This window comes from Papio anubis, chromosome 7 (genome assembly GCF_008728515.1).
Source record: "Papio anubis isolate 15944 chromosome 7, Panubis1.0, whole genome shotgun sequence".
NCBI lineage: Eukaryota > Metazoa > Chordata > Mammalia > Primates > Cercopithecidae > Papio > Papio anubis.
The window spans coordinates 137,188,779-137,216,633 of record NC_044982.1 but is presented as its reverse complement, the minus strand read 5'-3'; the positions used below and the strand labels follow the sequence as shown (position 1 = coordinate 137,216,633).

The following is a 27,855-nucleotide window of genomic DNA, read 5'->3' as shown; positions in this document are numbered from 1 at the left end:
TTTCCTTAATTATTATTTCTGCAACTCTAAGTAACATACAGAAGGCTGTTTTGTTTTGTTTCAGTTCACCAATTATAAACACTCCCTAATTGGTAAGATGAGGTTATTACCCACCCCTTACCCCCTCTTCACTTCGCCCTCCAACCTATCCTTTGAATTTTTTTTTTCTATTTCACTATAGAGGTTTAAAACATTTGGGTTCTTTTCTGTAGCCAAACTTAAATCCTTTTTATTTGTCTAAAGATTGATTCTAAAAGTTGAAAATGAATAAATGGTATGTACATAAGTCTGCAGAGGAAAATGTGCACTTTGTTATATGGGGCTTCGTGGTCTCACCTACTCAAGGCTGTTTGCCAGGTCTGCTGCTCAGCTGCATCCTGGAACTTTCTTTAATTACTCTCTTGGACTGGAGTCACTGTTTCCTCACCCCATGCCACCCCCTTTCTTAATTGATTCTCTTGCTTTGTTGTAGCATATCTTAAACATATTTAATAAGGAAAAGATCATGGGAGGTAAAAGTTATGAGGCTTTCTGCTTGAAAATGTCTTTATCTTGCCTTCACACTTATCTCATGGTTTGACACAATATAGAATTTTAGGTTGAGAGTTATTTGAAGGGATCACTCCAGTGTACTCTGGCATCCTGTGTTGCTAATGGTAAATCTGATGTTAGTCTTTCATTTTTTGGTAAGTGGCTCACTTCTCTCCTCTAAAAACTTTAAATTCCTCTCTTTATCCTCTCTGTTTTATAATTTTAGAGGTGTTGATCTTATTTCATTCATTGCTTCTGAGTATTCAGGAGACTCTTTCAATTGGAAGATTTGGGGAAGTTCTCTCCTGATATTTCTTTATAATTTTCTCCTCTTTTTTTTTTTTTTTTTCTGTTCTTTCATCTAGAAAATAGTCTTAGTTAAATTTTGGATCTGCCAGTTGGCCCTTTATTTTATCTTTAGTCTCTGATGTTCTGAGTCTTTCTTTTCATTCTACTTTCTGTGAGAGTCTCTTGACTTAATCTTCTAGCCCTTCTATTGAATGTTTTGGTTTGTCAGATTTTTTTTATTATTATTTCCAGGAACCCTTTTCTTTTTTCCTGACTGTGTTCTCTCCAGAGCATCTTGTTCTTGTTTCATGGATGTTATAACTTCCCAAATCTCTGTGCTGATGTTCGAGTTTTCCAATTTATAGTTTATAATTGTTGGAGGTTCTGTTCTATTTTCTTAATTATCTTAGGTCATATTGTTTACTGCACTTTGGTTTTTATCTCTCATGTTTTATCACAGAAATTTTCCTAATGTACAGTGACTCGTTATTGCCCAGGCATCTTTAACACCGAGACTGATCAAACTCTACAAAGGCAGGACTTATAGGCTATCACATTTCACTTTAGGGTGAGTGAGAGAGAAGATGGTCTTTGTGATTTCAAGCCCCTAAGATCAAGGCTGTAGTAGACTTTTCACTAGGGCACAAAAACCCTCATTAGCTGCCCCAATTCTACCCAGAAAATATGTGCTATGTTTACATTGAAGTCCTCTTTTTGTGGAGAGGAATTCAATAGACCTTCACATATTCAATTAAGCCCCACAGGGCCAGGACTAGGTAAGACAAGAGACAGATATAGTTCACAATATTTAAGGAAGCACTTTTAGTCCATATTTTCATTTGTGCATTCAGAAAACATGTCTTGAGTGCCCAGTATGTACCAAGCACTTTTATAGGTGATAGGGATTCAAAGTGAAAAAAACAAACAAAAATCTCTAGCCTCATGGAGCTTAGACCATCTATGGTTTGACATTTTTCAGTCAACTATTAAGATATTTGAAACACAAAATATGAGTACTTTAACTCTTATGAAAAGACAAAAATACTAAAAAGAATATTTTAATAGTAATTCCAGTACTGAACACACATATTGTCCAGAATTTCAGTACATATCAGTCATTCATTGGTTAATACACAATAAAGTGCACTTTGAAATAGGCAGTGAAGATTTATTCATCAAATATTTATTATGCACCTACTATGGGCCAGGCAATGTTTTGAGTGCTGGGGATAGAATGGTAAACCAAATGCTATTCCTGCCCTCAATGAAATCCAGTCTATTTTGGGAAGACACTGAAAAACAGGCCATATATGGTAAGTACCATGATAAGGCAAGCACATTGGACCAGAGGGAAGGAAGAGAGGTGTCAGGAAATATTCCCAAACAAGTAATATCTAAGCCGAAGCTGAAGAGATGAGCAGGAGTTAACCAGATAGGAAGGTAGACAAAGATTGCTTCAAGCCAAGGGTATAATTTGCAAAGGCCTATGTGAGAATGTGAGTGTGGCAATTAAGTACATAGTTTACAGGCCATATAGAACTACCACACAACCACACAATAGAAGCTATAAAGCAACCAGCTAACAGTTTCATGATAGGGTCAAAACTGCCCATATCAATATTAACCTTGAATGCAAATGGTCTACATGCCCCACTTAAAAGGCACACAGAGGCAAACTGGATAAAACAAGAGACCCATCTCACATGTAACAACACCCATAGGCTCAAAGTAAAAAGGTGGAGAAAGTTCTGTCACACAAATGGAAAATAGAAAAGACCAAGGATCACTATTCTCCTATCAGATAAAACAAACTATAAACCAATAACAGGAAAAAAACAAACAAAGAAGGGCATTACCTAATGATAAAGGATGTAACTCAACCAGAAGACTTACCTATCCAAAATATATATGCAGTAAATATTGGAGCACCCATATTCATAAAACAAGTACTTCTAGACCTACAAAAAGACTTAGTCACACAATAATAGAGGGAGACTCCAACACCCCACTAACAGCATTAGACAGATCATCAAGGCAGAAAACTAGCAAAGAAATTATGGACTTGAATTCAATACTTGACCAACTGGACCTAATAGACATCTACAATATACTCTAACCATCAGCCACAGAATATACATACTTCTCTTCTGCACATTGTACATGCTCCATGATCAACCACATACTCAGCCATAAAGCAAATCTCAATACATTCAAAAAAATCAAAATTATATGAACCATATTCTCAGACCAAAGTAGAACAAAAACAGAAATAAATACCAAGAAGATCTCAGAAAACCACACAATTACATGTAAATTAAACACTCCTGAATGACTTCTGGATAAACAATGAAATTAAGGCAGAAGTCAAAAAATTATTTGAAATAAATGGAAACAGAGACACAACATATCAAAATCTCTGGGATAAGGCAAAAGCAGTAGTAAGGGGAAAGTTTATAATGCTAAACAATTTCCTTAAAAAGTTAGAAAGACCTCAATTAATGACCTAACACATACCTACAAAAAAAAACAAAAAAAAAAAAAACAAGAAAAAATTAACCCCAAAGCTAGCAGAACAAACTAACCCCAAAGTTAACAAATGTCACAGCAGAACTGAATACAATTGAGACCCAAAAGTCTATACAATCAATAAAACCAAAAGTTGGTTTTTTTGAAAGAATAAACAAGATTGATAGACCACTAGTGAGATTAACAAAGAAAAAAAAAGAGAAAAGATCCAAAAAACATAATAAAAAACACAAATGTGACATTATAACCAAATCTCACAGAAATACAAAAGATCCTCAGAGGCTATTATGAATACTTCTATGCACACAAACTAGAAAACCTAGAGTAAATGGATAAATTCCTGGAAACACACAATCTCCCAAGATTGAATCAAGAAGAAATTGAAACCCTGAACAGACCAATATTGAGTTCTGAAATTGAATCAGTAATTTAAAAACCCACAAGTCAAAAAAAGCCCCAGACCAGATGGATTCACAGCCAAATTCTACCAGATGTATAAAGAAAAGCTAGTACCAATTCTACTGAAACTATTCCCAAATATTGAGCAGGATGGACTCTTCTCCAACTCATTCTACAAAGCCAGCATCCCCCAACAGAAAATATGCCAAAGACACAATGATAAAAGAAAACTACAGGCCAATATCAGAGAAATTCAAATCAAAAACCACACTGAGACACCATCTCACACCAGTCTGAATGGCCATTATTAGAAAGTCAAAAACAACAGATGCTGGTGAGGATGTGGAGTAAAGGGAATGCTTATACACTGTTGGTGGAAGTGTAAATTAGTTCAGCCACTGTGGAAAGCAGTCTGGAGATTTCTCAAATAATCTAAAACAGAACTATCATTTAACCCAACAGCCCATTACTGGGCATATACCCAAAAGAAAATCAACTGTTCTGCCAAAAATACACATGCACTTGTATGTTCATCATGGTGTTATTCACAATAGCAAAGACATGGAATCAACCCAGTTGCCATCAACAATGACCAGATAAAGAAAATGTGGTACATATACACCATGGAATACTAGACAGCCATAAAAAAGAATGAGAACACGCCCTTTGCAGCCACATGGATGTGACTGGAGGCCATTATCTCAAGCAAATTAATGTAAGAGCACAAAATCAAACACTATATGTTCTCACTAATAAGTGGGAGCTAAACATTGGGTACTCACAGTCATAAAGCTGCAACAATAGACACCAGGGACTGCTACAGCAGGGAGGTAGGGAGTGGGGTAAGGGTTGAAAAACTACCTGTTCAGTACTATGTTCACTCCCTGGGTGATGGAATCAATCACACCTCAAACTCCACATTATGCAATGTACCCATGTAACAAACCTGCACAAGTATCCCTTGAATCTAAATTGAAGTTGAAATTATTTTTAAAAAATTAATCAAACAAAATAGAAAAACAAAAATGAGTGTGGTTCATTTGGAAAGACTCTAAGGAGTACTGTATGGCTGAAGTATCTGGTTCATGTGACCAAAAATTAATCTGGAAAGAGAATAAGGGGCTAGGTCCTCAATGACTTTGTCTACAAGAGGCCAAACTCTTCTATACAATTACTAAGGCTTCTTTCCTCACTTCTGGATGATTTGCCTATTGCACTCTAAAAGTATCTGAAATCACAAAAGGAGGAATTTTCAGGAAGAGCATCAATTGGTCAATACATTTAGATTTTTGACTTGCTCATCACAACATAAAAACAGAATCCCTCCTTGTCTTGCTAGAATTCACCCTCGAGAGAGAGACATAGAGAGAAACATAGAGAGAACGAGACAGAGAATGAGAAAGAGAAAGCAAACTCTATTTTTAGGGAAATTAAGAGAACCCAAGCCACACCTTTTTGAATTAGGTGTAATTGCAACCAAACTGGGAAAAGAAAGAATTATGGTGGGGGATAGGGAGTAGATAGTTACAGGGGAGGGGTAAAAAAGGGAGAAGAGACAAGATAATACAAAGAGAGCGCTCACAGTGGTTAAAATCTCACAGGAAAAAAAGCCCACTAACACACAATTCTTAGAAGGAAGGAATATAATCTTTATTTACTATAATAGTAAAGGGTGTGAGTCAACTGTCAAAAGGAAGTTCCTGGACTTGGTTTGATCCCAGAGACAAAGAAGGCAAAACTAAACAAGGAATTCCAGAGACAATAAAAATTTCCAGGAAACATGCTGACTCTGGTTAGCAGAGAGAAAAAGTTTGACCTATTGCCATAGGCTGGTGCAAGGTAATAGCTAATCACATTTAATACGAAATCCTGAATCAGAACAAAGAAATCACCCTTACGCTTCTTCCAAAATGAACCTTCTGCAATTAACTGATCAAAGAAAAATTCAGTTCTGACAATAATGAATAACTTTAAAAAAAAAAAACTTTATTGAAAAGGGAAGGTTTGTACACTGCTGGTAGGAATACAAATTAGTACCACTTGTACACTGCTATACACAGCTTGTACATTGCTGGTAGGAACACACAATTCCTTTATGGAAAACAATATGGATATTTCTCCAAGAACTGAAAGTAGTTCTACCATTGAATCCAGCAATCCCACTACTAGGTATCTACCCAAAGGAAAATAAGTCATCATATAAAAAGACACCTGTATACATATTATTATCAAAGCACAATGCACAAATGCAAAGATACAAAACCAAGCTAAAATGCCCATCAACTGATGAGGAAATAAAGAAAACGTGGTATATATACACCATGGAATACTATTCAGCCATAAAAAACAAATAAAATGGTTTTTTGCAGCAACTTGGATGAGGTTGGAGCCCATTATTCCAAATGAAATAACTAATAAATGGAAAACCAAATATCATATGTCCTCACTTATAAGTGGAAGCTAAGCTATGGGTATGCAAAGGCATATAGAGTGGTAAAACAGGCATTGCAGATTCAGAAGTGAGGGGGGTGGAAGGAGGGAAAGGGATAAAAATCTACATATTAGATAAAATGCACACTAATCAGGTGATGAGTGCACTATAATCTCAGACTCCACCACTGCAATTTATCCATGTAGCAAAAACCACTTGTACCCCAAATGCTATTGAAATAAAAATATATTAAAAATAAAATAAAAAGAAACCTCTATAGGAATCATACAATGATATCATAAGAAAAAAAGTACAGAAAAAAATAATAAAAGATGAAGTACGTTCACTAGTAATAATGCAGAAGAAAACTGTGACCAAACATTTTCTCATTAATTTAAAAAAGGAAAATTGGATGAAGCCAACAATCCTATAAAGCAATAACACAAGACAGAAACTCGGGGAGGAGGTATTTAGAAAATCAGCAGAGAATAAAGCAATATGGCAGTGTTCAAAAAAGAAGAAAAAAATAGAGCTACTGCAGAAACTAAAGTGAAATTGGAGAGAGCACTGGGGTAAAAAGAAACTGCAGAAAACACAGTAGTCCCATATCTCCCCACATCCTAGTGATTTAAAGAGGAATAGAAGTAAGAAAAGTCATTTAAAAAATCAAAAAATCTTAAGGATTAGAGAGAATATTTATAAATTAAATTGCCATTTGCCCCCTTCTAAACAATAGCTATAAACAAGGGGAATATGACATTTGAACATAGAGTTCTAGAAAAAAATGAAACAGAGCAAATATTTTAAAATACTATTCAAAAAAACTTTTGTGAAAAAAGAAGAATCAAACCTACACATTGGAAGAGCACATAATGGGAAAATTGATTCAAAATGGTCAATATTGAGGCTGAGCATGGTGGCTCATGCCTGTAATCCCAGCACTTTGGGAGGCAGAGGCAGGCAAATCACTTGAAGTAAGGAGTTCAAGACTAGCCTGGCCAACATGGCAAAACCCCATCTCTACCAAAAATACAAAAATTAGCCAGGTGTGGTGGTGCACATGTGTAATCCCAGCTACGTGGGAAGCTGAGGCAGGAGAATCACTTGAACCCAAGAGGCGGAGGTTGCAGTGAACAAAGATGGGGCCACTGCACTCCAGTCTGGGGCAACGAAGTGAAACTCCATCTCGAAAACAAAAACAAAATGGTCAATATTGAGATATATGCTAATAAAGTTATTGCTCTTATTTATCAAGGATAAAGAAATGTTTGAACAGAAAGGCAAAAAGATCCACTCAAGTGACATTAGCAAGATGGTAGAATAGGAAGTCCCCACCCTTGCTTCCCCACAAAAAAGCCAATTTAATGACGATATGTGAAACAAAACACCTTTATAAGAATTATATGATCCATTTAAGAGGTTGCAATATCGCAGGTGGGTGCAAATCCAAAAACAGCGACATTGAAACAGATAAGGAGATCTATTTTACTTTACCACATTAGTTCCTCCCCAAAGCCAGCACAGCTCAGCACCTGGAAGAAAATATCCTGGTTTGCAACAATTCCCTTGGAAGAAAAAGAGGGTGGAATATGAGTCCAATGTTAACTTTTTGAAGAGCTACCAGAGGAATTGGTTTCTGTGTCATCTATGTGAAGTGCTGATAGAGCTAGCAGAGACTGGATATCTGAGAGATAGTGAGAACAATGAAGATCAGGGGGCAAAAGGGTGGCTTCTTGCAGTTAACATGGTTTGGCACAGTAAGGAGAAGATGCAAAACTTGAGACTTTTCCCTCAGGAGTGAAGAAGAGGAGTAGTTCCAGCTTTGTGGAGAGCTGCCCAAGAAACTGGTATCTTTCTCACCTGACTCATGGTGCTAATAGGGAGCCAAGATACTTAGGATGGTGATGGCTGCTGAGAAAAAGCAAATAATGGAGATTGCTGCTGTAGAACCAGAGAACTTGCAATGCTACAGCCAGGGAAAGAAAGAGATTATAAATTCCTGAAAAAGAAAAAGGCAAGACTTTCTAACCGAGAAATTACATACGCAGGCCAGGACCAGAAAAGATGAATCTCTCCCATCCCCTCAAAAAAGGCTACAGAGACTCTCCCATCTGATTGATTGATGCAGGTCTTCTACTGTCCAAAGCTAGTCCACAGGAAAAGAAAAGGTCTGTTCTTTCAGTACATATATCTCAACACAAACTCACAAGACACACAAAGAAAACAGGAAAACATAGCCCAAAGAAATGAACAAAATAAGACCAGGCGCGGTGGCTCATGCCTGTAATCCCAGCACTTTGGGAGGCCAAGGTGGGTGGATCACGAGGTCAGGAGATCGAGACCATCCTGGCTAACACGGTGAAACCCTGTCTCTACTAAATAACACAAAAAAGTAGCCAGGCGAGGTGACGGGCACTAACCAGGAGGCTGAGGCAGGACGACAGCGTGAACCCAGGAGGCAGAGCTTACAGTAAGCCGAGATCGCGCCACTGCACTCCAGCCTGGGGGACAGAGCGAGACTCTGTCTCTAAAAAAAAAAAAAAGAAACGAACAAAATAAAATTCCAGAAATTAGTCTAAACAAACAGAGGTATATGAATCACCTGGCAAAGAATTTAAAACAGCTGTTGTAAAGATGCTCTACAAGCTCAAGAAAATGATGCATAAGCAAATTAACAAAAAATTTTTTATCTTTACAGATATCAATAAAAAGATTTTTTAAATTTTTTAAAAACAAATTTCGGAGCTGAAGAATATAATAAATGAATTGAAAACTTCACTACAAGGGTTCAACAGCAGACTTGATCAAAGAGGAAAAAAAATTCACCAAAGACAAGTCATTTATAATTAACCAGTTAAGGGGAAAAAAGAGAAAAAGAATGAAAAAGGTGAAAAAATCTTAATGGACTCATAGGCCACCATTAAACAAAATAGCTTATGCATTATGAGAGTTTGAGGACAAGAGAGATGGAAAGGACCAGAAAGCCTATTTAAATAAATAATGCCTGATAGCTTCCCAAATCTGGAGAAGGAAATGGAGATCCATATTCAACAAGCTCAAAGATCACCAAATTAAAATGAAGCAAAAAAAAATCCACACTAAAATATAATCAAATTGTCAAAAGTCAAAGAGAATTTTAAAAGCAGAAAGAGAAACGCAACTCATCATGTACAAGGGAACCTCCACAAGATTATCAGTAGATTTTCCAGCAGAAACCTTGCAGTCCAGGAGGGAATGGGGCAATATTTTCAAAAGGCTGAAAAAAAATCTGCCAACAAAGAATAACAGACCCAGCTAAACTCTCCTTCAAAAATGAAAGAGAGAGAAAGACTTTCTCAGACAAAAGCTTAGGGAGTTAATAACCACTAGACCTGCCTTACAAGAAATGCCAAAGGAAGTCTTTCACATTGAAATGAAAGGATGCAAAACAGCAACATGATAACATGAAAAATATGAAAGTCATTGGTAAAGGTAAATATATGGATGAATATGGAATACTGTATTACTGTAATGGTGGTAGTTAAATCACTTTTCATTCAAATATAAAAGTTGACAGACAAAACTATTTAAAATAACTATAACCACAATAGCTTAAAGGTACATAATATGAACAGATGTAAATTGTGACAACAATAATAAGAAAAGGAAGATTTAAAAGTATAGCATTTTTGTATGTGATTAAATTTAAGTTATCAACTTAAACTATCATAACTATAAAATGTCTTATGTAATCTCCAAGGCAACCAGAAAAAGTACCTATAGAACTTATATAAAAGAAAAACAGAAAGGAATCAAAGCATCTCAATACAAAAGACTGACAAAACACAAAGGAAGACAGCAAGAGATAAAAAGATAGATAAAAGAACTATTATATAACAGAAAATGAGTAACAAAATGGTAATAGTAAATCCTTTCCTGTAATAATTACTTTAAATGTGAATGGATTAAGTTCACCAATTAAAAGATATAAAGTGATTAAATGGATTTTTAAAAAATCATCACCCAACCATATGCTGCCTGAAAGAAACTCACTTGAGATTTAAGGATACACATAGTCTAAAAGTGAAGGGATGGAAAAAAATATTCCATGAAAATAGCAAACAAAAGAGAGAAGAGGTGGTCATATTTAAAAGAGACACAACGGACTTTAAGTCAAAAACCATTACAAGAGACAGATAGGGACATTTCATAAAAGGGTCAATCCACCAGGATGATATAGCAATTATAAGTCTACATGCCCCCAACATCAGATCATCCAGGTGTCAATATTTCACTTTCAACACTAGATAGGAAATCCAGACAGATCAATAAGGAAACAGAGGATCTGAACAACCCTATAGACCAAATGAACCCAACATATACACAACAAAGCATTCCACCCAACAACAGCAGAATGCATATCCTGTGTCAAGGTAGTACAGACTTTTGCCAAGAAGAGATCACAGGTTAGAGCACAAAAGAAATCTCAACAAATTTAAGATTAAGATTATGTCAAATATATTTTCTGATGACAATGTGATGAAACTAGAAATCAATAGCAAAAGGAAAAGTGGAATCCTTACCAAAATGTGGAAATTAAACAATATTCTCAAATAGCCATTGGCTCAAAAAAGAAATTTGAAAATATTTCAAAACAAATGAAAGTGAAAATACAACATACCAAACCTCATGGCATATAGCAAAAGGAGTACTAAGGAGGAATTTCATAGCAATAAATGCATATAATTAAAAGGAGAAAGATCTCAGACAATTTAGTTTTATACCTCAAAGAACTAGAGACATGTAACAAACCTGTATATGTACCCCCTGAATCAAAAATAAAAGTTGAAATTATTTTAAAAAATAACTAGAGAAAGAGGGACAAACCAAGCCCAAAGTAACCAGAAAGAAAGGAATCACATAGATTAGAGAAGAAATAAATACAATAAGAAAAACAACAACAGTAAGAGTTGGTTTTCTGAAAAGAAACATTGGACAAAACCTTAGCTAGACTAAGAAAAAAAGAGAAAAAGCTCAAATAAATAAAACCATGAAGGAAAGAAAAAGCATTACAAATGATGACAGAAATTAAGAGAATCTTAAGAGACTTATGAAAAATTATAGACCAACAAAGTGGAAACACTAGATAAACAGACAAACTCCTAGAAACATATAACCTACCAAAACTAAATCATGAAAAATAGAAAGCCTAAGCATACCCATAGCTAGTATAGAGACTGAATCAGTAATCTGAAACCTCCCGACGAAGAAAAGCCCAAGACCAGATGGTTTCACTGGTGAATTCTACCAAACATGTAGAGTATAATTAATGCCAATCCCACTCAAACTCTTCCAAAAAAATTGATCAAGAGGGAACACTTCCAAACTCATTTTGAAGGCCAGTATTATTCTGACAACAAATCCAGACAAAGACAACACAAGAAAAGTATACTACAAGCTGATTACACCAATTAACATGCAAAAATCCCCAACAAAAGACTAGTAAATTGAATCACATTAGAAGGATCATATGCCACAACAAAGTGGGATTTATTCCTGGGATTGAAGGATGATTCAACATACTAAAATCAATGTGAAACACCATATTCACAGAACAAGAATAAAATTACATGATCATCTCAAAATATGCAGAAAAAGCATTTGACAAAATTAAACATCCATTCATGATTTAAAAAGAAACTCTCAACAAAAAAGGAACAGCAGAAAAATACCTCATCATAATAAAGTCCATACATGAAAAACCCACAGATAACATCATACTCAATGGCAAAAAACTGAAAGCTTTTTCTGTAAAATCAAGAACATGGCAGGGATGCCCATTCTCATCACTTCTACTTAATGTTTAATACTAGTGGTCCTAGCCAGTGCAGCTAGACAAGAAAAAGAAAGAAAAGGCATCCCAATTGGAAAGGAAGAAGTAAAACTATCCCTATTTGAAGATGACACTATCTTACATACCCTAGGTGCACCATTTTTTAAAACTATTAGAACTAATAAATGAGTTCTGTAAAGTTACAAGATAAAAAATTTTTAAAAGTAAAGTTGCAGCATACAAAAATCAGTTGCATTTCTATATAGGAACAACAAGCAATCCCAAAAAATGAAGAAAATTATCTCATCTAAAGTAGCATCAAAAAGAACACAACACTAAGGAATAACATTAATGAAGGAGATGAAAGACTTGCAGTAAATTCTTATAATTATATGCTGCCTTTGCATTCATTTTGAATATAAGTTCAACTTTCTCAGTCCAAAAGCAGGGCTCAGTCATCCTTAACACACTTCCCAGATCTATATCACATACAAATGGACTAAGGCAGTAGCCATACATTAGAACTTACAGGCATCTTCTCTTGCCTAGTAGAGTGGGTTTCCCACTTTCCTGTTGCTTCCTTTAAACAGATCATTCAAGCATTTGCCTGTGAGCTTAAAATGACTCAAACTCCATTTCCTTACATATCCTTTTTTTTTTTTTTTTTTTTTTTAATCTCTCTGCCTGACTCTTCCTTCCTGCTTCATGTCACCCAGGGAGGAAGGACTGCCCTCCTAACCTATTACACCCTCTTGCAGGATCTCTAAGTAAAAATATTTGAACTTATTTCTTATCATGGTGGTGTATTGAATTTACATTTTCCATCTGAAGAAGCAGGGGCTGCCCCAGACTGGGTTGTTCCTGGAACACAAGGCCTAGCTTCCAGCACCGGGACAATGGTCAGCCAGGCATAAACTAAACACTGGTCAGACAAGAGCCACAGGAGTGTCTGCCAATACAAACAAGTTTCCCACGTGAGGGACTCCTTGGCAAATGATTGGACAACTAGGCATTAGGTCACCCACCAGGTAAAAGAAATATCCCCTGAAAGGCACACTGTAAACATCCATGTCCAGCTCTCTTTCATTTCTATAAGGGTAAGGCTGTTGCTAGCTGCTCTGGTGCTGAAGCCCCAATTTGAACTGAGGGCTCTCAAAACCCTTGTACACTGAAAATTAGAAAACATTGATGAAGCCAGGTACAGTGGCTCATGACTATAATCCCAGCACTTTGAGAGGCCAAGGTAGGCAGATCACAAAGTCAGGAGATTGAGACCATCCTGGCCAACATGATGAAACCCTGTCTCTACTAAAACACAAAACACTAGCCGGGCATGGTGACACGTTCCTGTAGTCCCAGCTACTTGGGAGGCCGAGGCAGAGGAATCGCTTGAACCTAGGAGGCATAGGTTGCATTGAGCTGAGATCTCACCACTGCACTCCAGCCTGGCAACTGGTGACAGAGTGAGACTCTGTCTCAAAAAAAAATTAAAAAAAAAAGAAAGAAAGAAAACATTGATGAAAGCAATTAAAGACACAAATAAATGAGTATGTATCCAATGGTCATGGAGTAGAAGACTTAATATTGTTAAAATCTCCATATTGCCCAAAGTGAACCATAGAAATCCCTATCAAAATTTCAATGGCATTTTTTTTTTACAGAAGTATAAAAAAACAAAATTCTAAAATTTGTGTGGAACCACAAATGACCCCAGATAGCCAAAACTATCTTGAGGAATAAGGACCAAGCTGGGGTCCTCACACTTCCTGATTTCAAACATGTTACAAGCTACAGTCATCAAAGCAGTGGGGAAAGGGTATAAGGGAAAGGGAACAGGGGAAGGGAATAGGGGACAGGGAAGGGAAGGGACAGGGAAGGAAAGTTGAAAGGAAAGGAAAGGAAAGGATCCAATCTTACACAATAGGGACAAAGATAGACTTTTCAATAGAACACTCTCCAAAGAAGATACTATGATATGGCACAAGCACATACGTGAAAAGATGGACTCATTACATTACATCTAATCATCTGGAAAATGCAAACCAACCTACAATGAGGTACCATCTCACACATGTAAGACCTCAAACAATAAAAATCCTAGAAGAAAACCTGGAAGAAATACTCTTCTTGATACTGGTCTTGGCAAATAATTTATGGCATAAGTCCATGACAACAAGTAAGCAGCAGACTGTGATAGCATTAATATCGAATGTCACCTTGATTGGAACTGAAGGATGCAAATTTATTAGTCTCTGCTCAGCAAAGGTGATGATCTGTGAGAGTGTTAAGCCAACTTATGGAATGGGATTAACATATGTGCAGATCAGTGGATCTGGGAAGAGGCTACAACCCCCCTCAATCTGGGTGGGTACCATCGAATCAGCTGCATAGCAAAGGCTAGAATGAAAGCAGGCAAAAGAAGAGGGAAAGAGCAGACTTGCTGACTCTTCTGGCCTTCATCTTTCCTGTGCTGGATGCTTCTGGCCCTCAAACATCAGATTCCAAGTTCTTCAGCTTTGGTCTCTTGGACTTATACCAGTGGTTTGCCAGGGACTCTCAGGCCTTCAGCTACAAACTGAAGGCTGCACTCTCAGCTCCCTACTTTTTTTTCTTTTTCTTTTTCTTTTTTTTTTCACAGATTGGATAATTTTATTTATTTCTTCTTAAACAAACAACAAAAAAAAACAAAATACATGTGCAGAACGTGCAGGTTTGTTACATAGGTATACATGTGCCACGGTGGTTTGCTGAACCTATTGACCTGTCCTCTAAGTCCCCTCCCCTCATCCTCCACCCCCTAACAGGCCCTGGTGTGTGTTGTTCCCCTCTCTGTGTCCATGCGTTCTCAATGTTCAACTCCCACTTATAAGTGAGAACATGCAGTGCTTGGTTTTCTGTTCCTGTGTTAGTTTGCTGAGGATGATGACTTCCAGTTTCATCCATGTCCCTGTAAAGGACATGATCTCATTCCTTTTTATGACTGCATAGTATTCCATGCTGTATATGTACCACATTTTCTTTATCCAGTCTATCACTGATGGACATTTAGATTGGTTCCATGTCTTTGCTATTGTAAATAGTGCTGCGATAAACACACATTTGCATGTGTCTTTATAGTAGAATGATTTATATTCTTTTGGATATATACCTGGTAATGGGATTGCTGGGTCAAATGTTATTTCTCGTTCTAGATCCTTGAGGAATCGTCATACTGTCTTCCACAATCGTTGAACTACTTTACATTCCCACCAACAGTGTAAAAGCATTCCTATTTTTCCATAACCTCCCCAGCATCTATTGTTTCCAGACTCTTTAATAATTGCTATTCTGACTGGCGTGAGATGGTATCTCATTGTGGTTTTGATTTGCATTTCTCTGATCAGGGATGTTGAGGTTTTTTTTTCATATGTTTGTTTGCCATGCAAGTGTCTTCTTTTGAGAAGTGTCTGTTCATATTCTTTGCCGACTTTTTGATGGAGTTGTCTTTTTCTTGTAAATATGTTTAAGTTCCTTGTAAATTCTGGATATTAGACCTTTGTCAGATGGGTAGATTGGAAAAATTTTCTCCCATTCTGTAGGTTGCCTGTTCACTCTGATGGTAGTTTCTTTTGCTGTGCAGAAGCTCTTTAGTTTAATTATATCCCATTTGTCAATTTCGGCTTTTGTCGCAATTCCTTTTGGTGTTTTTGTCATGAAGTCTTTGCCCATGCCTGTGTCCTGAATGGTATTGCCTAGGTTTTCTTCTACTGAATAGAAGATCCTTTCCCTATTGCTAGTTTTCGTTAGGTTCGTCGAAGATCAGATGGTTGTAAATGTGTGGTCTTATTTCTGAGGTCTCTCTTCTGCCCTATTGGTCTATATGTTTGTTTTGGTACTGGTATCACACTATTTTGGCTACTGTAGCCTGATAGTATAGTTTGAAGTCAGGTAGCATGCGATGCCTCCAGCTTTGTTAGTTTTGCTTAGGACTGTCTTGGCTATATAGGGTCTTCTTTGATTCCATATGAAATTTAACATAGCTTTTTCTAATTCTGTGAAGAAGGTCAATGGTAGTTTGATGGGAATAGCATTGAATCTATAAATTACTTTGGGCAGTATGGCCATTTTCACGATATTGATTCTTCCTATCTATAAGCATGGAATATTTTCCCATTTGTTTGTGTCCTTTCTTATGTCCTTGAGCAGTGGTTTGTAGTTCTCCTTGAAGAGTTCCTTCACATTCTTTGTTTGATGTATTCCTAGGTATTTTATTCTCTTTAGTGATTAAAATAGTAGTGATTATGAACGGGAATTCATTCATGATTTGGCTCTCTGCTTGCCTATTGTTGGTGTAAAAGAATGTTTGTGATTTCTGCACAAACCTAGCAATCTCTTCACCTTGTGATTGTGTGAGTCAATACTCCTTAATAAACTCCCCTCCATACATACATCTATCCTATTAGTTCTGTCCCTCTAGAGAACCCTCATACAGCAACAAAAAAAACTGATAAGTAGGACCTAATTAAATTAAACTAAAGAGCTTCTGCACAGCAAGAGAACCATCAAGAGAGTAAAGAGACAACCTACAGATTGGGAGAAAATATTCACAAACTATGCATTCAACAAAGACTTAATATCCAGAATTGTTAAGGAAATTAAATCATCAAGCAAAAAATGAATATTCCAGCTAAAAAGTCGGCAAAGGACATGAACAGACACTTCTCAAAAGAAGTGTACACGTGGCAAACAAACATGAAAAAATGCTCATGATCACTCATCATCAGAGAAACACAAATCAAAATCACAATGAGATACCATCTCACACCAGTCAGAAAAATGTTTGTTAAAAAGTCAAAAAACAACAGATGTTGGTGAGGCTGTGGAGAAAAGGGGGCACTTATACACTCTTGGTGGGAATTAAATGAGTCCAGCCACTGTGGAGAGCCATTTGGAGATTCCTCAGAAAACTAACAGTTGAACTACCATTTGACTCAGCAACCCTATCACTGGGTATATTCCCAAAAGAAAATAAATCATTCTACCGAAAGGATACGTGCACCCATATGCCTATCACACTGCTATTCATAATAGCAAAAAACATAGAATAAACCCAGGTGCCCATCAACAGTGGATAGGATTTTTTAAATGTGGTAAATATACATTATGCAGTACTACGCAGCAATTAAAAAAAGAACAAAATTATATCCTTTGCAGCAACACAGATGCAGCTGGAGGCCATTATCTTAAGCAAACTAATACAGAAACAGAAAACCAAATACCACATGTTCTCACTTATAAGTGGAAGCTAAACACTGGGCACACATGGACACAAAGATGGGAACAATAGCCAGTGGGAATTACTAGAGGTAGCATAGAGAGAGGAGGACAGGAGCTGAAAAACTACCTCTTGGACACTGTGTTTACTACCTGGGTGATGGGTTCAACTGTATCCCAAACCTCAGCATTCTGCAATATGTCTTTGTAACAAACTTGCACATGTACCCTGATTCTAAAATAAAAGTGGGAGAAAGAAAACAAACAAACAAAAACCACACAAACAGAACAGAAAATCCCAAGTATTGTTGAGGATGTAGAAAGACTGGAATCCTGGTGCACTGTTCATAGAAATGTAAAATGATGTAGTCACTATAGAAAACAGTAAGAAAGTTCCTCAAAAAATTAAAAATAAAACTACCATACTATCCTGCAATCCCTTATCTATCCAAAAAGAATGGAAATCAGGATCTTGAAAAGATATTTGCACTCCCATGTTCATTGTAGTATTATTCACAATAGCCAAGAGGTGGAAGCAACCTAAATGTCCATGAACAGATGAATAGATAAGGGAAATGTGATAGACAAATACAATGGAATATTATTCAGCCATAAAAAAGAAGAAAATCCTGTCATGCTACAATATGGATGACTCTTGACATTATAATAAATGAAAAATGCTGGTCACAGAAGGAAAAATACAGAATTATTCCACTTTTATGAGGTCTCTAAAGTAGTCAGACTCATCAAAACATAAAATAGAATGGTTTTTGCCAGAGACTGGGAAAATGGGAATAAGGTGATTTGCTGTGCAATTAGTGTAGAGTTTCAGACATGGAACAAAAAAAAAAATTCTAGAGATTTGGTATGTGCTTAGAGTTAACAATACCATACTCAACACTTAAAAATTTGTTGAGAGTAAAAAATAGAAACAAAATGAATAAAATGGAATTCAATAAAGAACAGAATAAAATAGTGGGAAAAGATCCAATAGTAAATAAGATCCCTATTAATTTACTGACTTTTGGAAATGTACACTATATACTTTTAAAAGTTTAAGACTCAAGTACTATCCCTGTAGTAATGTCTTTTCAAAAACATTCAATGGGAAATAAGTTCGACAGATGCTTTGTCTTAGAGATTGTAGAATAATATTACTTTACACTTTATCCAGGTATATGAGATAACCTATATACAAGACACTCAGTTACTTATGTTGGTCCCAGAATCATAGAAACTTATTTAATCACAGATTGTTTTGTTCGTGTAACAAATTTTGAACACAACTGCATTATAAGTTTTTAAATTTTAAAATATTTAAAATAAGTGTATGTATTATTATATGACTAGTAAGTTCTAAAATACACACTGGCCTTGGACTTCCCTAAAACCATCCAGAGAAGAAACTGGCCCAAAGAGTTTATAGACAAACTGTCATTCAAATATAAAGTCAACAAATAGTTCTGAACAGATTTTGTTTGAGACAGTGTCACTCTGTCACCCAGGCTGGAATGCAGCCTGGAACTGATGGACTCCAGTGATCCTCCTATCTCAGCCTCCCAAGTATCCAGGACTACAGGTGTGCCCCAGCATGCCTAGCTAATTGGGTTTTTTTATTGTTTGTAGAGACAGTGTCTCACTATGTTGCCCAGGCTGATCTCAAACTCCGAGCCTCAAACCGTCCTCCCACCTCGCCTCTCAAAGTGCTGTAACTATAAGTATGAGCCACCATACTTGGCCTGAACAGATATTTCTTATGAAGCATTCTTGAAATTAGAGGATGAACTTCAGCCAAATGGAAAAATAACTGAAAAAAAAACTGAGATAACTGAGAAAGGGACTAGTTAGTGGTGAACATAAAATATCTTTAGGTCTAAAACCAACAGATTAGGATGACAAAAAAATGCAAATATTACACACTTGACTACATGAAAAGATTGCCAAAAGAAATTGGGAGAACATGCTGATTTCCTTATTTTGGTATCTGAAAATGAAAAAATATCATTTAAAGCTGCAAATCGACTCATAGATATTAATATACATTTCAGATTAAAAGTACTATTAAGAAAAATATTAGGAAAATATGAGGAAAAGAAAGAGAAATAATAATCTCATCATTGTTCACATTAGGAAATTGATCAACACTGCCTTAAGAAAAAATTTAAAGTATTATGTAAACACTTGAGAGTATACAGTACAGAAACAATAAAATACTTCCTTAAATATTACAAGAAACACACACACACACACACAGAGTAAAAGAAAGAGACCATATAAGGAAATAATTATTAAGAATTATAAAGACAAAAAATAATAACCTAAAATGTTGTAACAGAACCAAGACAAGGTATAGCCCCACGTAAATGAGCCAAACTCATTAAAAGATTGGAACTTAAAGCAAAGGCAAACTACAGCCCTGTGTTCTACACAAAAGATATACCTAAATCAAAGTAATTCAGGAACTTTGAAAATAAAAGGTGGGCAAATATAAATGAAAAATACCCAAAAATAATTATCTTAACATCAAATGAGGTTTCAATCAGGCCAAGAAGAATTGAATGAGTCAAAAAAGAGTACTTTTAATGTTAAAATCCGTAATTCATAATAAAAGTTAAACCATTATGATCATCAGTGTTACCAAAAACTAGCACCAATACTCAATAAAACAGACTTTGGTATATATATGACCTATAGACAGACAGTATGATCAGAACAGTTTAATTAGCTTCTTCAACTCAAACAGATTAACATTAATAAAAGATAAATAATTATATAGAAGACCAATTATATCTTTAACAAGATAGAGCTAAATTATACATAGCTAATTCCTACCTTATGAAAAGAGAATACAAGTACTTTCTTCTTAAGGGTCCTGAAACATTAATAACAATTAACCTTATTAAGCCACAAAGAAAACCTCAATAAATTCTAAAAGGTAGAAACAATAAAAATATATTCTTGCATTAAAAGTGCAATAAAATTAGGGAGAAAAAAAGCCCTTACCATCTGCAAATTTTAAATTCTTCCTTAAAAACTTATGGTTCAAACTCAATGGTTCAATTTGAACTCACTGATATGACAAAAATAAAGATAAAATAATCATATAAAAATAAAATTAAAATACCTTATTAAACTACATGCCAAAATATACATAATAAAACTAAAGCAGTGTTCAGGGGGAAATTGTTAACCTTAAATATTTGTATTCTTAAAAAACCAGAAAAGAATAAAAATAAATAAAGCATCCAAGTATGAAGTAAGAAAAAGCAAAACAAAAAAAATATTTAAGGAATGAAGAAGGCATTAATAAAGAAGCAGAAGTTATTGATTAAAATGCAGGAAAAAAATAAGTAAATCCAACAGCTATACTTTTTTGTGGGAGAAAGGGGCAACTAAACTGCTAACATAAGCAAGACAGGAAAGGACAAAAACAAAAGATAAATAATAAAAAGAACCACAGATAAAGAGGAAATTAAAAGACTTATGAGTCTTTTCAAATAAATGTGAAAAGAAATGTGAATTTAAAAGACTTACGAGTCTTTGTAAACAAATGTGAATTTAAAAGACTTATGAGTGTTTGCAAATAAATGTGAAAATCTGACTGAATTAGACAATAGTCTAAGAAAATATAATTTTCCAAATCACTCCAAAAGAGATAGAAATTCTAAACAGATAACTACTGTAGACGAGAATATAAGAACATTATCTAAGAGCTATCACCTGAAACAGCACCAGGTCCACATAATTTTATAGGGGGATTTTGTGAAAACTTTAAGGCATACATTATTTTGATTTCATGTAAACTGTCCTACAGAATACAAAAAGAAGGAATGATCCCCTATTTGTGTTTCTAAAGCAAACATAAGATTGGTAGCAAAACAATTATTACCCCAAAAAAGAACACTGCAAAACCATGTCTCTTACAAAGATCAATGCGCATATCTAAACCAAGCATTAGTAAACAGAATCTAGTACCACATTAAAAAACAGTTTAACATGACAAGTGGCATTTATCCCAGGAAAATATGGATAAAATTGAATCTGTTAATATGATTTATCACATTAATATATCCATGGAAGAAAAAATATTTTGTTATCCTCATAGGTGACAAAGGGGTATTGCTAAATTCAGTATCCAACTTGTACTTTAGAAAAATAAAAATTTTTTAGGGTTTTTAAATTATACTTTAAGTTCTAGGGTACATGTGCACAACGTGTAGGTTTGTTACATATGTATACATGTGCCATGTTGGTGTGCTGCACCCGTTAACTCATCATTTACAATAGGTATATCTCCTAATGCTATCCCTCCCCACCTCTCCCCACTCCACGACATGCCCCGGTGTGTGATGTTCCCCACCCTGTGTTCAAGTGTTCTCATTGTTCAATTCCCACCTATGTGTGAGAACATGTAGTGTTTGGTTTTCTGTCCTTGCGACAGTTTGCTCAGAATGATGGTTTCCAGCTTCATCCATGTCTCTACAAAGGACATGAACTCATCCTATTTTACGGCTGCATAGTATTCCATGGTGTATATGTGCCACATTTTCTTAATCCAGTCTATCATTGATGGACATCTGGGTTGGTTCCAAGTCTTTGCTATTGTGAATAGTGCCACAATAAACATACATGTGTATGTGTGTTTATAGCAGCATGATTTATAATCCTTTGGGTATATGCCCAGTAATGGGATGACTGGGTCAAATGGTATTTCTAGTTCTAGATCCTTAAGGAATCACCACACTCTCTTCCACAATGGGTGAACTAGTTTACAGTCCCACCAACAGTGTAAAAGTGTTCCTGTTTCTCCACATCCTCTCCAGCACCTGTTGTTTCCTGACTTTTTAATAATCACCATTCTAACTGGTATGAGATGCTGTCTTATTGTGGTTTTGATTTGCATTTCTCTGATGGCCAGTGATGATGGGCATTTTTTCATGTGTCTGTTGGCTGCATAAATGTCTTCTTCTGAGAATTGTCTGTTCATATCCTTTGCCCACTTTTTGATGGGGTTGATTCTTTCTTGTAAATTTGCTTAAGTTCTTCATAGATTGTGGATATTAGCCCTTTGTCAGATGGGTAAATTGTAAAAATTTTCTCCCATTCTGTAGGTTGCCTGTTCACAATCATGTCATCTGCAAACAGGGACAATTTGACTTCCTCGTTTCCTAATTGAATATCCTTTATTTCTTCCTCTTGCCTGATTGCCCTGGCCAGAACTTCCAACACTATGTTGAATAAGAGTGATGAGAGAGGGCATCCCCGTCTTGTGCCAGTTTTCAAAGGGATGTTTTTGTCCATTCAGTATGATATTGGCTGTGGGTTTGTCATAAATAGCTCTTATTATTTTGAGATACGTCTCCTCAATACCTAGTTTATTGAGAGTTTTTAGCATGAAGGGCTGTTGAATTCTGTCGAAGGCCTTTTCTGCATCTATTGAGATAATCATGTGGTTTTGTCTTTGGTTCTGTTTATATGCTGGATTACGTTTATTGATTTGCATATGTTGAACCAGCCTTGCATCCCAGGGATGAAGCCCACTTGCTCATGGTGGATAAGCTTTTTGATGTGCTGCTGGATTCAGTTTGCCAGTATTTTATTGAGCATTTTTGCATTGACATTCATCAGGGATATTGGTCTAAAATTCTCTTTTTTTGTTGTCTCTCTGCCAGGCTTTGGTATCAGGATGATATTGGCCTCATAAAATGAATTAGGGAGGATTCTGTTGATTGGAATAGTTTTTTTTTCTGTTGATTGGAATAGTTTCAGAAGGAATGGTACCAGCTCTTCTTTGTACCTCTGGTAGAATTCGGCTGTGAATCCATCTGGTCCTGGACTTTTTTTGGTTGGTAGGCTATTCATTATTGCCTCAATTTCAGAACCTGTTATTGGTCTATTCAGGGATTCAACTTCTTTCTGGTTTAGTCTTGGGAGCATGTATGTGTCCAGGAATTTATCCATTTCTACTAGATTTTCTAGTTTATTTGTGTAGAGGTGTTTATAGTATTCTCTGATGGTAGTTTGTATTTCTGTGGGATCGGTGGTGATATCCCCTTTATCATTTTTTATTGCATCTATTTGATTCTTCTCTCTTTTCTTCTTTATTAGTCTTGCTAGCAGTCTATCAATTTTGTTGATCTTTCAAAAAACCAGCTCCTGGATTCATTGATTTTTTGAAGGATTTTTGGTGTCTCTATCTCCTTCAGTTCTGCTCTGATCTTAGTTATTTCTTGCCTTCTGCTAGCTTTTGAATGTGTTTGCTCTTGCTTCTCTAGTTATTTTAATTGTGATGTTAGGGTGTCAATTTTAAATCTTTCCTGTTTTCTCTTCTGGGCATTTAGTGCTATAAATTTCCCTCTACACGCTGTTTTAAATGTGTCCCAGAGATTCTGGTATGTTGTGTCTTTGTTCTCATTGGTTTCAAAGAACCCCCAAAATTAATTGCATACCTAGGAATAATTTTTTTTAATGAGCAACATATTTATGCAGAAAACCTGAAAATGCTTCTGAGAGGCACAAAATATGACTTAAGTAGCTTGAAATACATGCTATGTTCTTGGATAAGAAGATTCAACATCATAAGTATATTAACACTTCTTAAGATAACCAATAAATTTAACATCATTCTAACAAAAAATCATGAGGAAAGTTTAAGCAAAACAGTTCAGAGAAATCTACAGAAAAAAAAAAAAGAGCACTGAAAAACAATTAGTCTTACCAAATGTTAGAGCCTTGTCAATGTCAATGAATTTCTTTTTATTGAGATGAAGTCTCATTCTGTCTCCCAGTCTGGAGTGCAGTGGTGAGATCTCAGCTCACTGCAACCTCTGCCTCCCTGGTTCAAGCAAATCTCCTGCCTCAGCCCCCCAAGTAGCTGGGACTATAGGCATCCACCACCACACCTGGCTAATTTTTATGTTTGTAGTAGAGACAGGGTTTCACCATGCTGGCCAGCCTAGTCTCAAACTCTTGACCTCACGTGATCCTCCCACCTCACCCTCCCAAAGTGCTGGGATTACAGCCATCAGCCACCACACCCAGCCTTTGTCAACAATTAAAACTGTATGATACTAACATATGCATAGAAAGAAAACACATCAAAAATTCAGTAATAGATCTAGTACACAAGAGTTTGGCATGCTATAAAGGTAACATCCCAAATCAGTGAAAAAGAGGACAAGCTTTTAAATAAATGGGTAAAGTCAGTAATCACCTGGAGAAAAATATAGTTGGACTTATGCTTTACCTTCTACACCAGGATAAAATCCAAATGAATCTAAGATTTAAACGTAAAACATTAACTCTATAATGATGGTGTGCTTTATATCTAAGACATAAAACTCAGTGATGGAGGAAAAAGTGATAAACTCAACTACATGAAAATAAAATATTTTTCATGGCAAAAATACCAGAAAAAATAATCATGGGACAAATGACAAATTGTGAAAAGAATACATAAAACTCATTTCACAGACAAATACTTATTTTCCCCAATATAGAAATATACAAATTAATTTTTGTAATAGACAACCCAATAGAAAAAAATGGGTAAAAAAATTACGAACCAGAAACTTACAGAAACATAATTAGCTCTCAAACATATGAAAATATGTTGAACCTCACTTATAATAAGAGAAGTTAAAATTAGAATGAATATTGATGTACCCATTTTTCATATAATCTCACCAAAGATCATAAACTTTGATAAAACATTGTGTTGGTGACAGTGGGGGAAATCAGACATTCTTACACTTGTGTCAGGGTAAATTGTTATAAATTCTAAAGAAGGCAATTTGCAATATTTATCAAATTACAAATGCATATATCTTTTGATTTAGCAATTCTATTTCTAGAAACAGATTCTATATTCTCTAACATGTGAAATAACATATGTATCCAGTTTTGGGGGTTTTTTTGCTGCATTTTCTTTACTAGAAAAATATTGAAAATCCTAAATGTCTTCATATAAATTTTGGAACATCAATATAACAAAATACCATTCAGCCATTAAAAAGAATGAGAAAGTACTTTTTTAAAACTAATCTAGAAAGATCTCCAAGATATATTGTTGAGAAAGTTGAAGAACATTATGTAAATTATGCCACCACCTATGTAATTATATTTCTCCACTATGTAAAAGGTGGGGAAATATGATTCCTTGTATCTGCATAAATATCTCAAGAATAAAAAACAGGAGAACTCTGTGGTTGGTTCAGTAGTATAAGAAGGAATTCTGAATCATATTAATCTATTTTTTAATGTTATGCATTAAGTATCTCATCTGGTCTTAGTGGAAATCAGGACACTAAAAGTTTATCATTTTCTTAAAACCACATATAATTTGAAATTGAAACTAAGAATAAAATTTTATCACTTCCACACCTGAGTTATTTCAGTCTTCTGATCCAGGTCATCAGGTACTTCACCTGACAAAACAAAAATTGAGAATTAAAAGTGAAATTGAAATTAGATTAGACATTTAGTTTTAAGGAATACACTTATTATTTATTATATCACCATTATGCAGAAACTGTCCCCCTTCTGCGTTGATCTCACTGGGAGCTACAGACTGGAGCTGTTCCTATTTGGCCATCTTGCCCTGGTCCCCCCAGCTGTGTGATTCTGTTCTGTAGTGCTCAATAGAATCATGTCCTAGGGTGGGCAAGTTCTTGATTATCTGATTAAGCTAATATGTACTTATTACAGGTATAATGGAAAATAGGGGACATTTACAATAGAAAATAAAAATCACTTCCCTTCATCCAGAAATAACTAGTATTTGTAGAATGATTTTTATTGTGTATTTTTATATACACATATATTCACCACATTGTTCATAAACTTCTTGTTCTTACAGTTTTTAACCATGAGAATTTCTCCTATCAATCAAATTGTTTTGAATCTTATTTTGAATCATTGTATAGTAGCCCATGATTATAGATGTAGCATAATTTACTTTCACTTTCCCTATTGTGAGGCATTAATTTTTTTTTAATTTTTACTTGGCATTGGAAGGTTTCATACTATTTGCCAGGATTATATTTCTTATAATAATAATGAGTGACTTAAAGAAACTATCATCCGAGTAAACAGACAACCTACAGAATGAGAGAAAAATTTTGTGATCTATCCATCTGACAAAGGTCTGATATCCAGAATCTACAAGGAACTTAAACAAATTTACAAGAGAAAAAACCTGTCAACTCCCATGTGGGCAAAGGACATGAACAGACACTTCTCAAAAGAAGAATAAATGAGGACAACAAAAATATGAAAAAAAGCTTAACATTATTGATCATTGGAGAGAAAGGCAAATCAAAGCCACAATGAGATACCATCTCACGCCAGTCAGAATGGCTATTATTAAAAGGTCAAAAAATAACAGGTGCTGGCAAGGTTGTGGAGAAAAAGAACCTCTTACAGTGGGACTGTAAATTAGTTCAACCATTGTGGAAGACAGTGTGACGATTCCTCAAGGACCTAAAAGCAGAAATAACATTTGATCCAGCATTCCAATTACTGGGTATATACCAAAGGAATATAAATCATTCTATTATAAAGATACACACACACATATGTTCATTGCGACACTATTCACAATAGAAAAGACATGGAATTAACCTCATGCCCATCATTGATAGACTGGATAAAGAAAATGTGGTACATATACACCATGGAATACTGTGCAACCATAAAAAGGAATGAGGTCATATCCTTTGCCGGGACATGGATGGAGCTGGAATCCATTATCCTCAGCAAACTAACATGGGAACAGAAAACCAAACACTGCATGTTCTCACTTGTAAGTGGGAGCTGAATGATGAGAACACGTGGACACACGGGGGATACAGCACACACTGGGGCCTGTTGATGTGGGAAAGGAGAGCATCAGGAAGAACAGCTAAAAGAACAGCTAGACTTAATACCTACGTGATGGGATGATCTGTCCAGGAAACTACCATGGCACACGTTTACCTATGTAACAAACCTGCACATCCTGAACATGTACCCCTGAACTTAAAAGTTGGAAAAAAAAAAAAAAAAAAAAGAGTTACTTGAATCAACCTGTGCCAGGCTTTTAAATTATCACTGATCCTTATAATAAACTTGCAAAGTGAAGATTTTCATTTCCGTTTTATGGATAAGAGAACCAAAGAATGGTTCAAAATGACATGACTAAATGAAAACTAAAGTAAGCATAGTGGGTTTTTTAATCTAAGTTCTCTCTCTCTTCGCTATACAATGCTATGAGCACCAACCACTCGACAAGCAGTTCTATTTGTTGTTTCTCTGGGGCATTGGTCTGAATCTGGAATGCTGTATGGCTGTGGTGTGGGAGGAGTCCCTGAGCTAGTGAATGAACCTGGCCTAGCACCTGGAATTTAAATCTCAAATTCACTGTGTTATGCTCTAGTGGTTACCCTGTACGCAGTCACTCTAATAAAATGATGGAAAAAAGAAAAAGAAAAAAAAATGTGTCTTTGTGTTAAATGGTCTGCCTCCTCCCTACAATAAAAGCCCATTTACAGGGCTGGTGATGAAAGTGAAGAAAAATTGCCTAAGAAGATAATATTTCTTACCCAGGAAATAGAAGATTTAGATAAATTACAGTCGA

The 27,855-nt window shown here is 35.6% G+C and overlaps 1 protein-coding gene across 1 annotated transcript in view; it reads right to left on the bottom strand.

Moving 5' to 3' along the window:
* LOC101023626 (probable phospholipid-transporting ATPase IM) overlaps window positions 1–27,855 on the bottom strand; it is a 271,533-nt gene that overhangs the window by 94,556 nt on the left and 149,122 nt on the right. Inside the window, exon 15 of the mRNA XM_009210142.4 lies at window positions 25,623–25,666. Coding sequence (XP_009208406.2) covers window positions 25,623–25,666 — 44 coding nt within the window. The remainder of the gene's footprint in view (window positions 1–25,622; window positions 25,667–27,855) is intronic.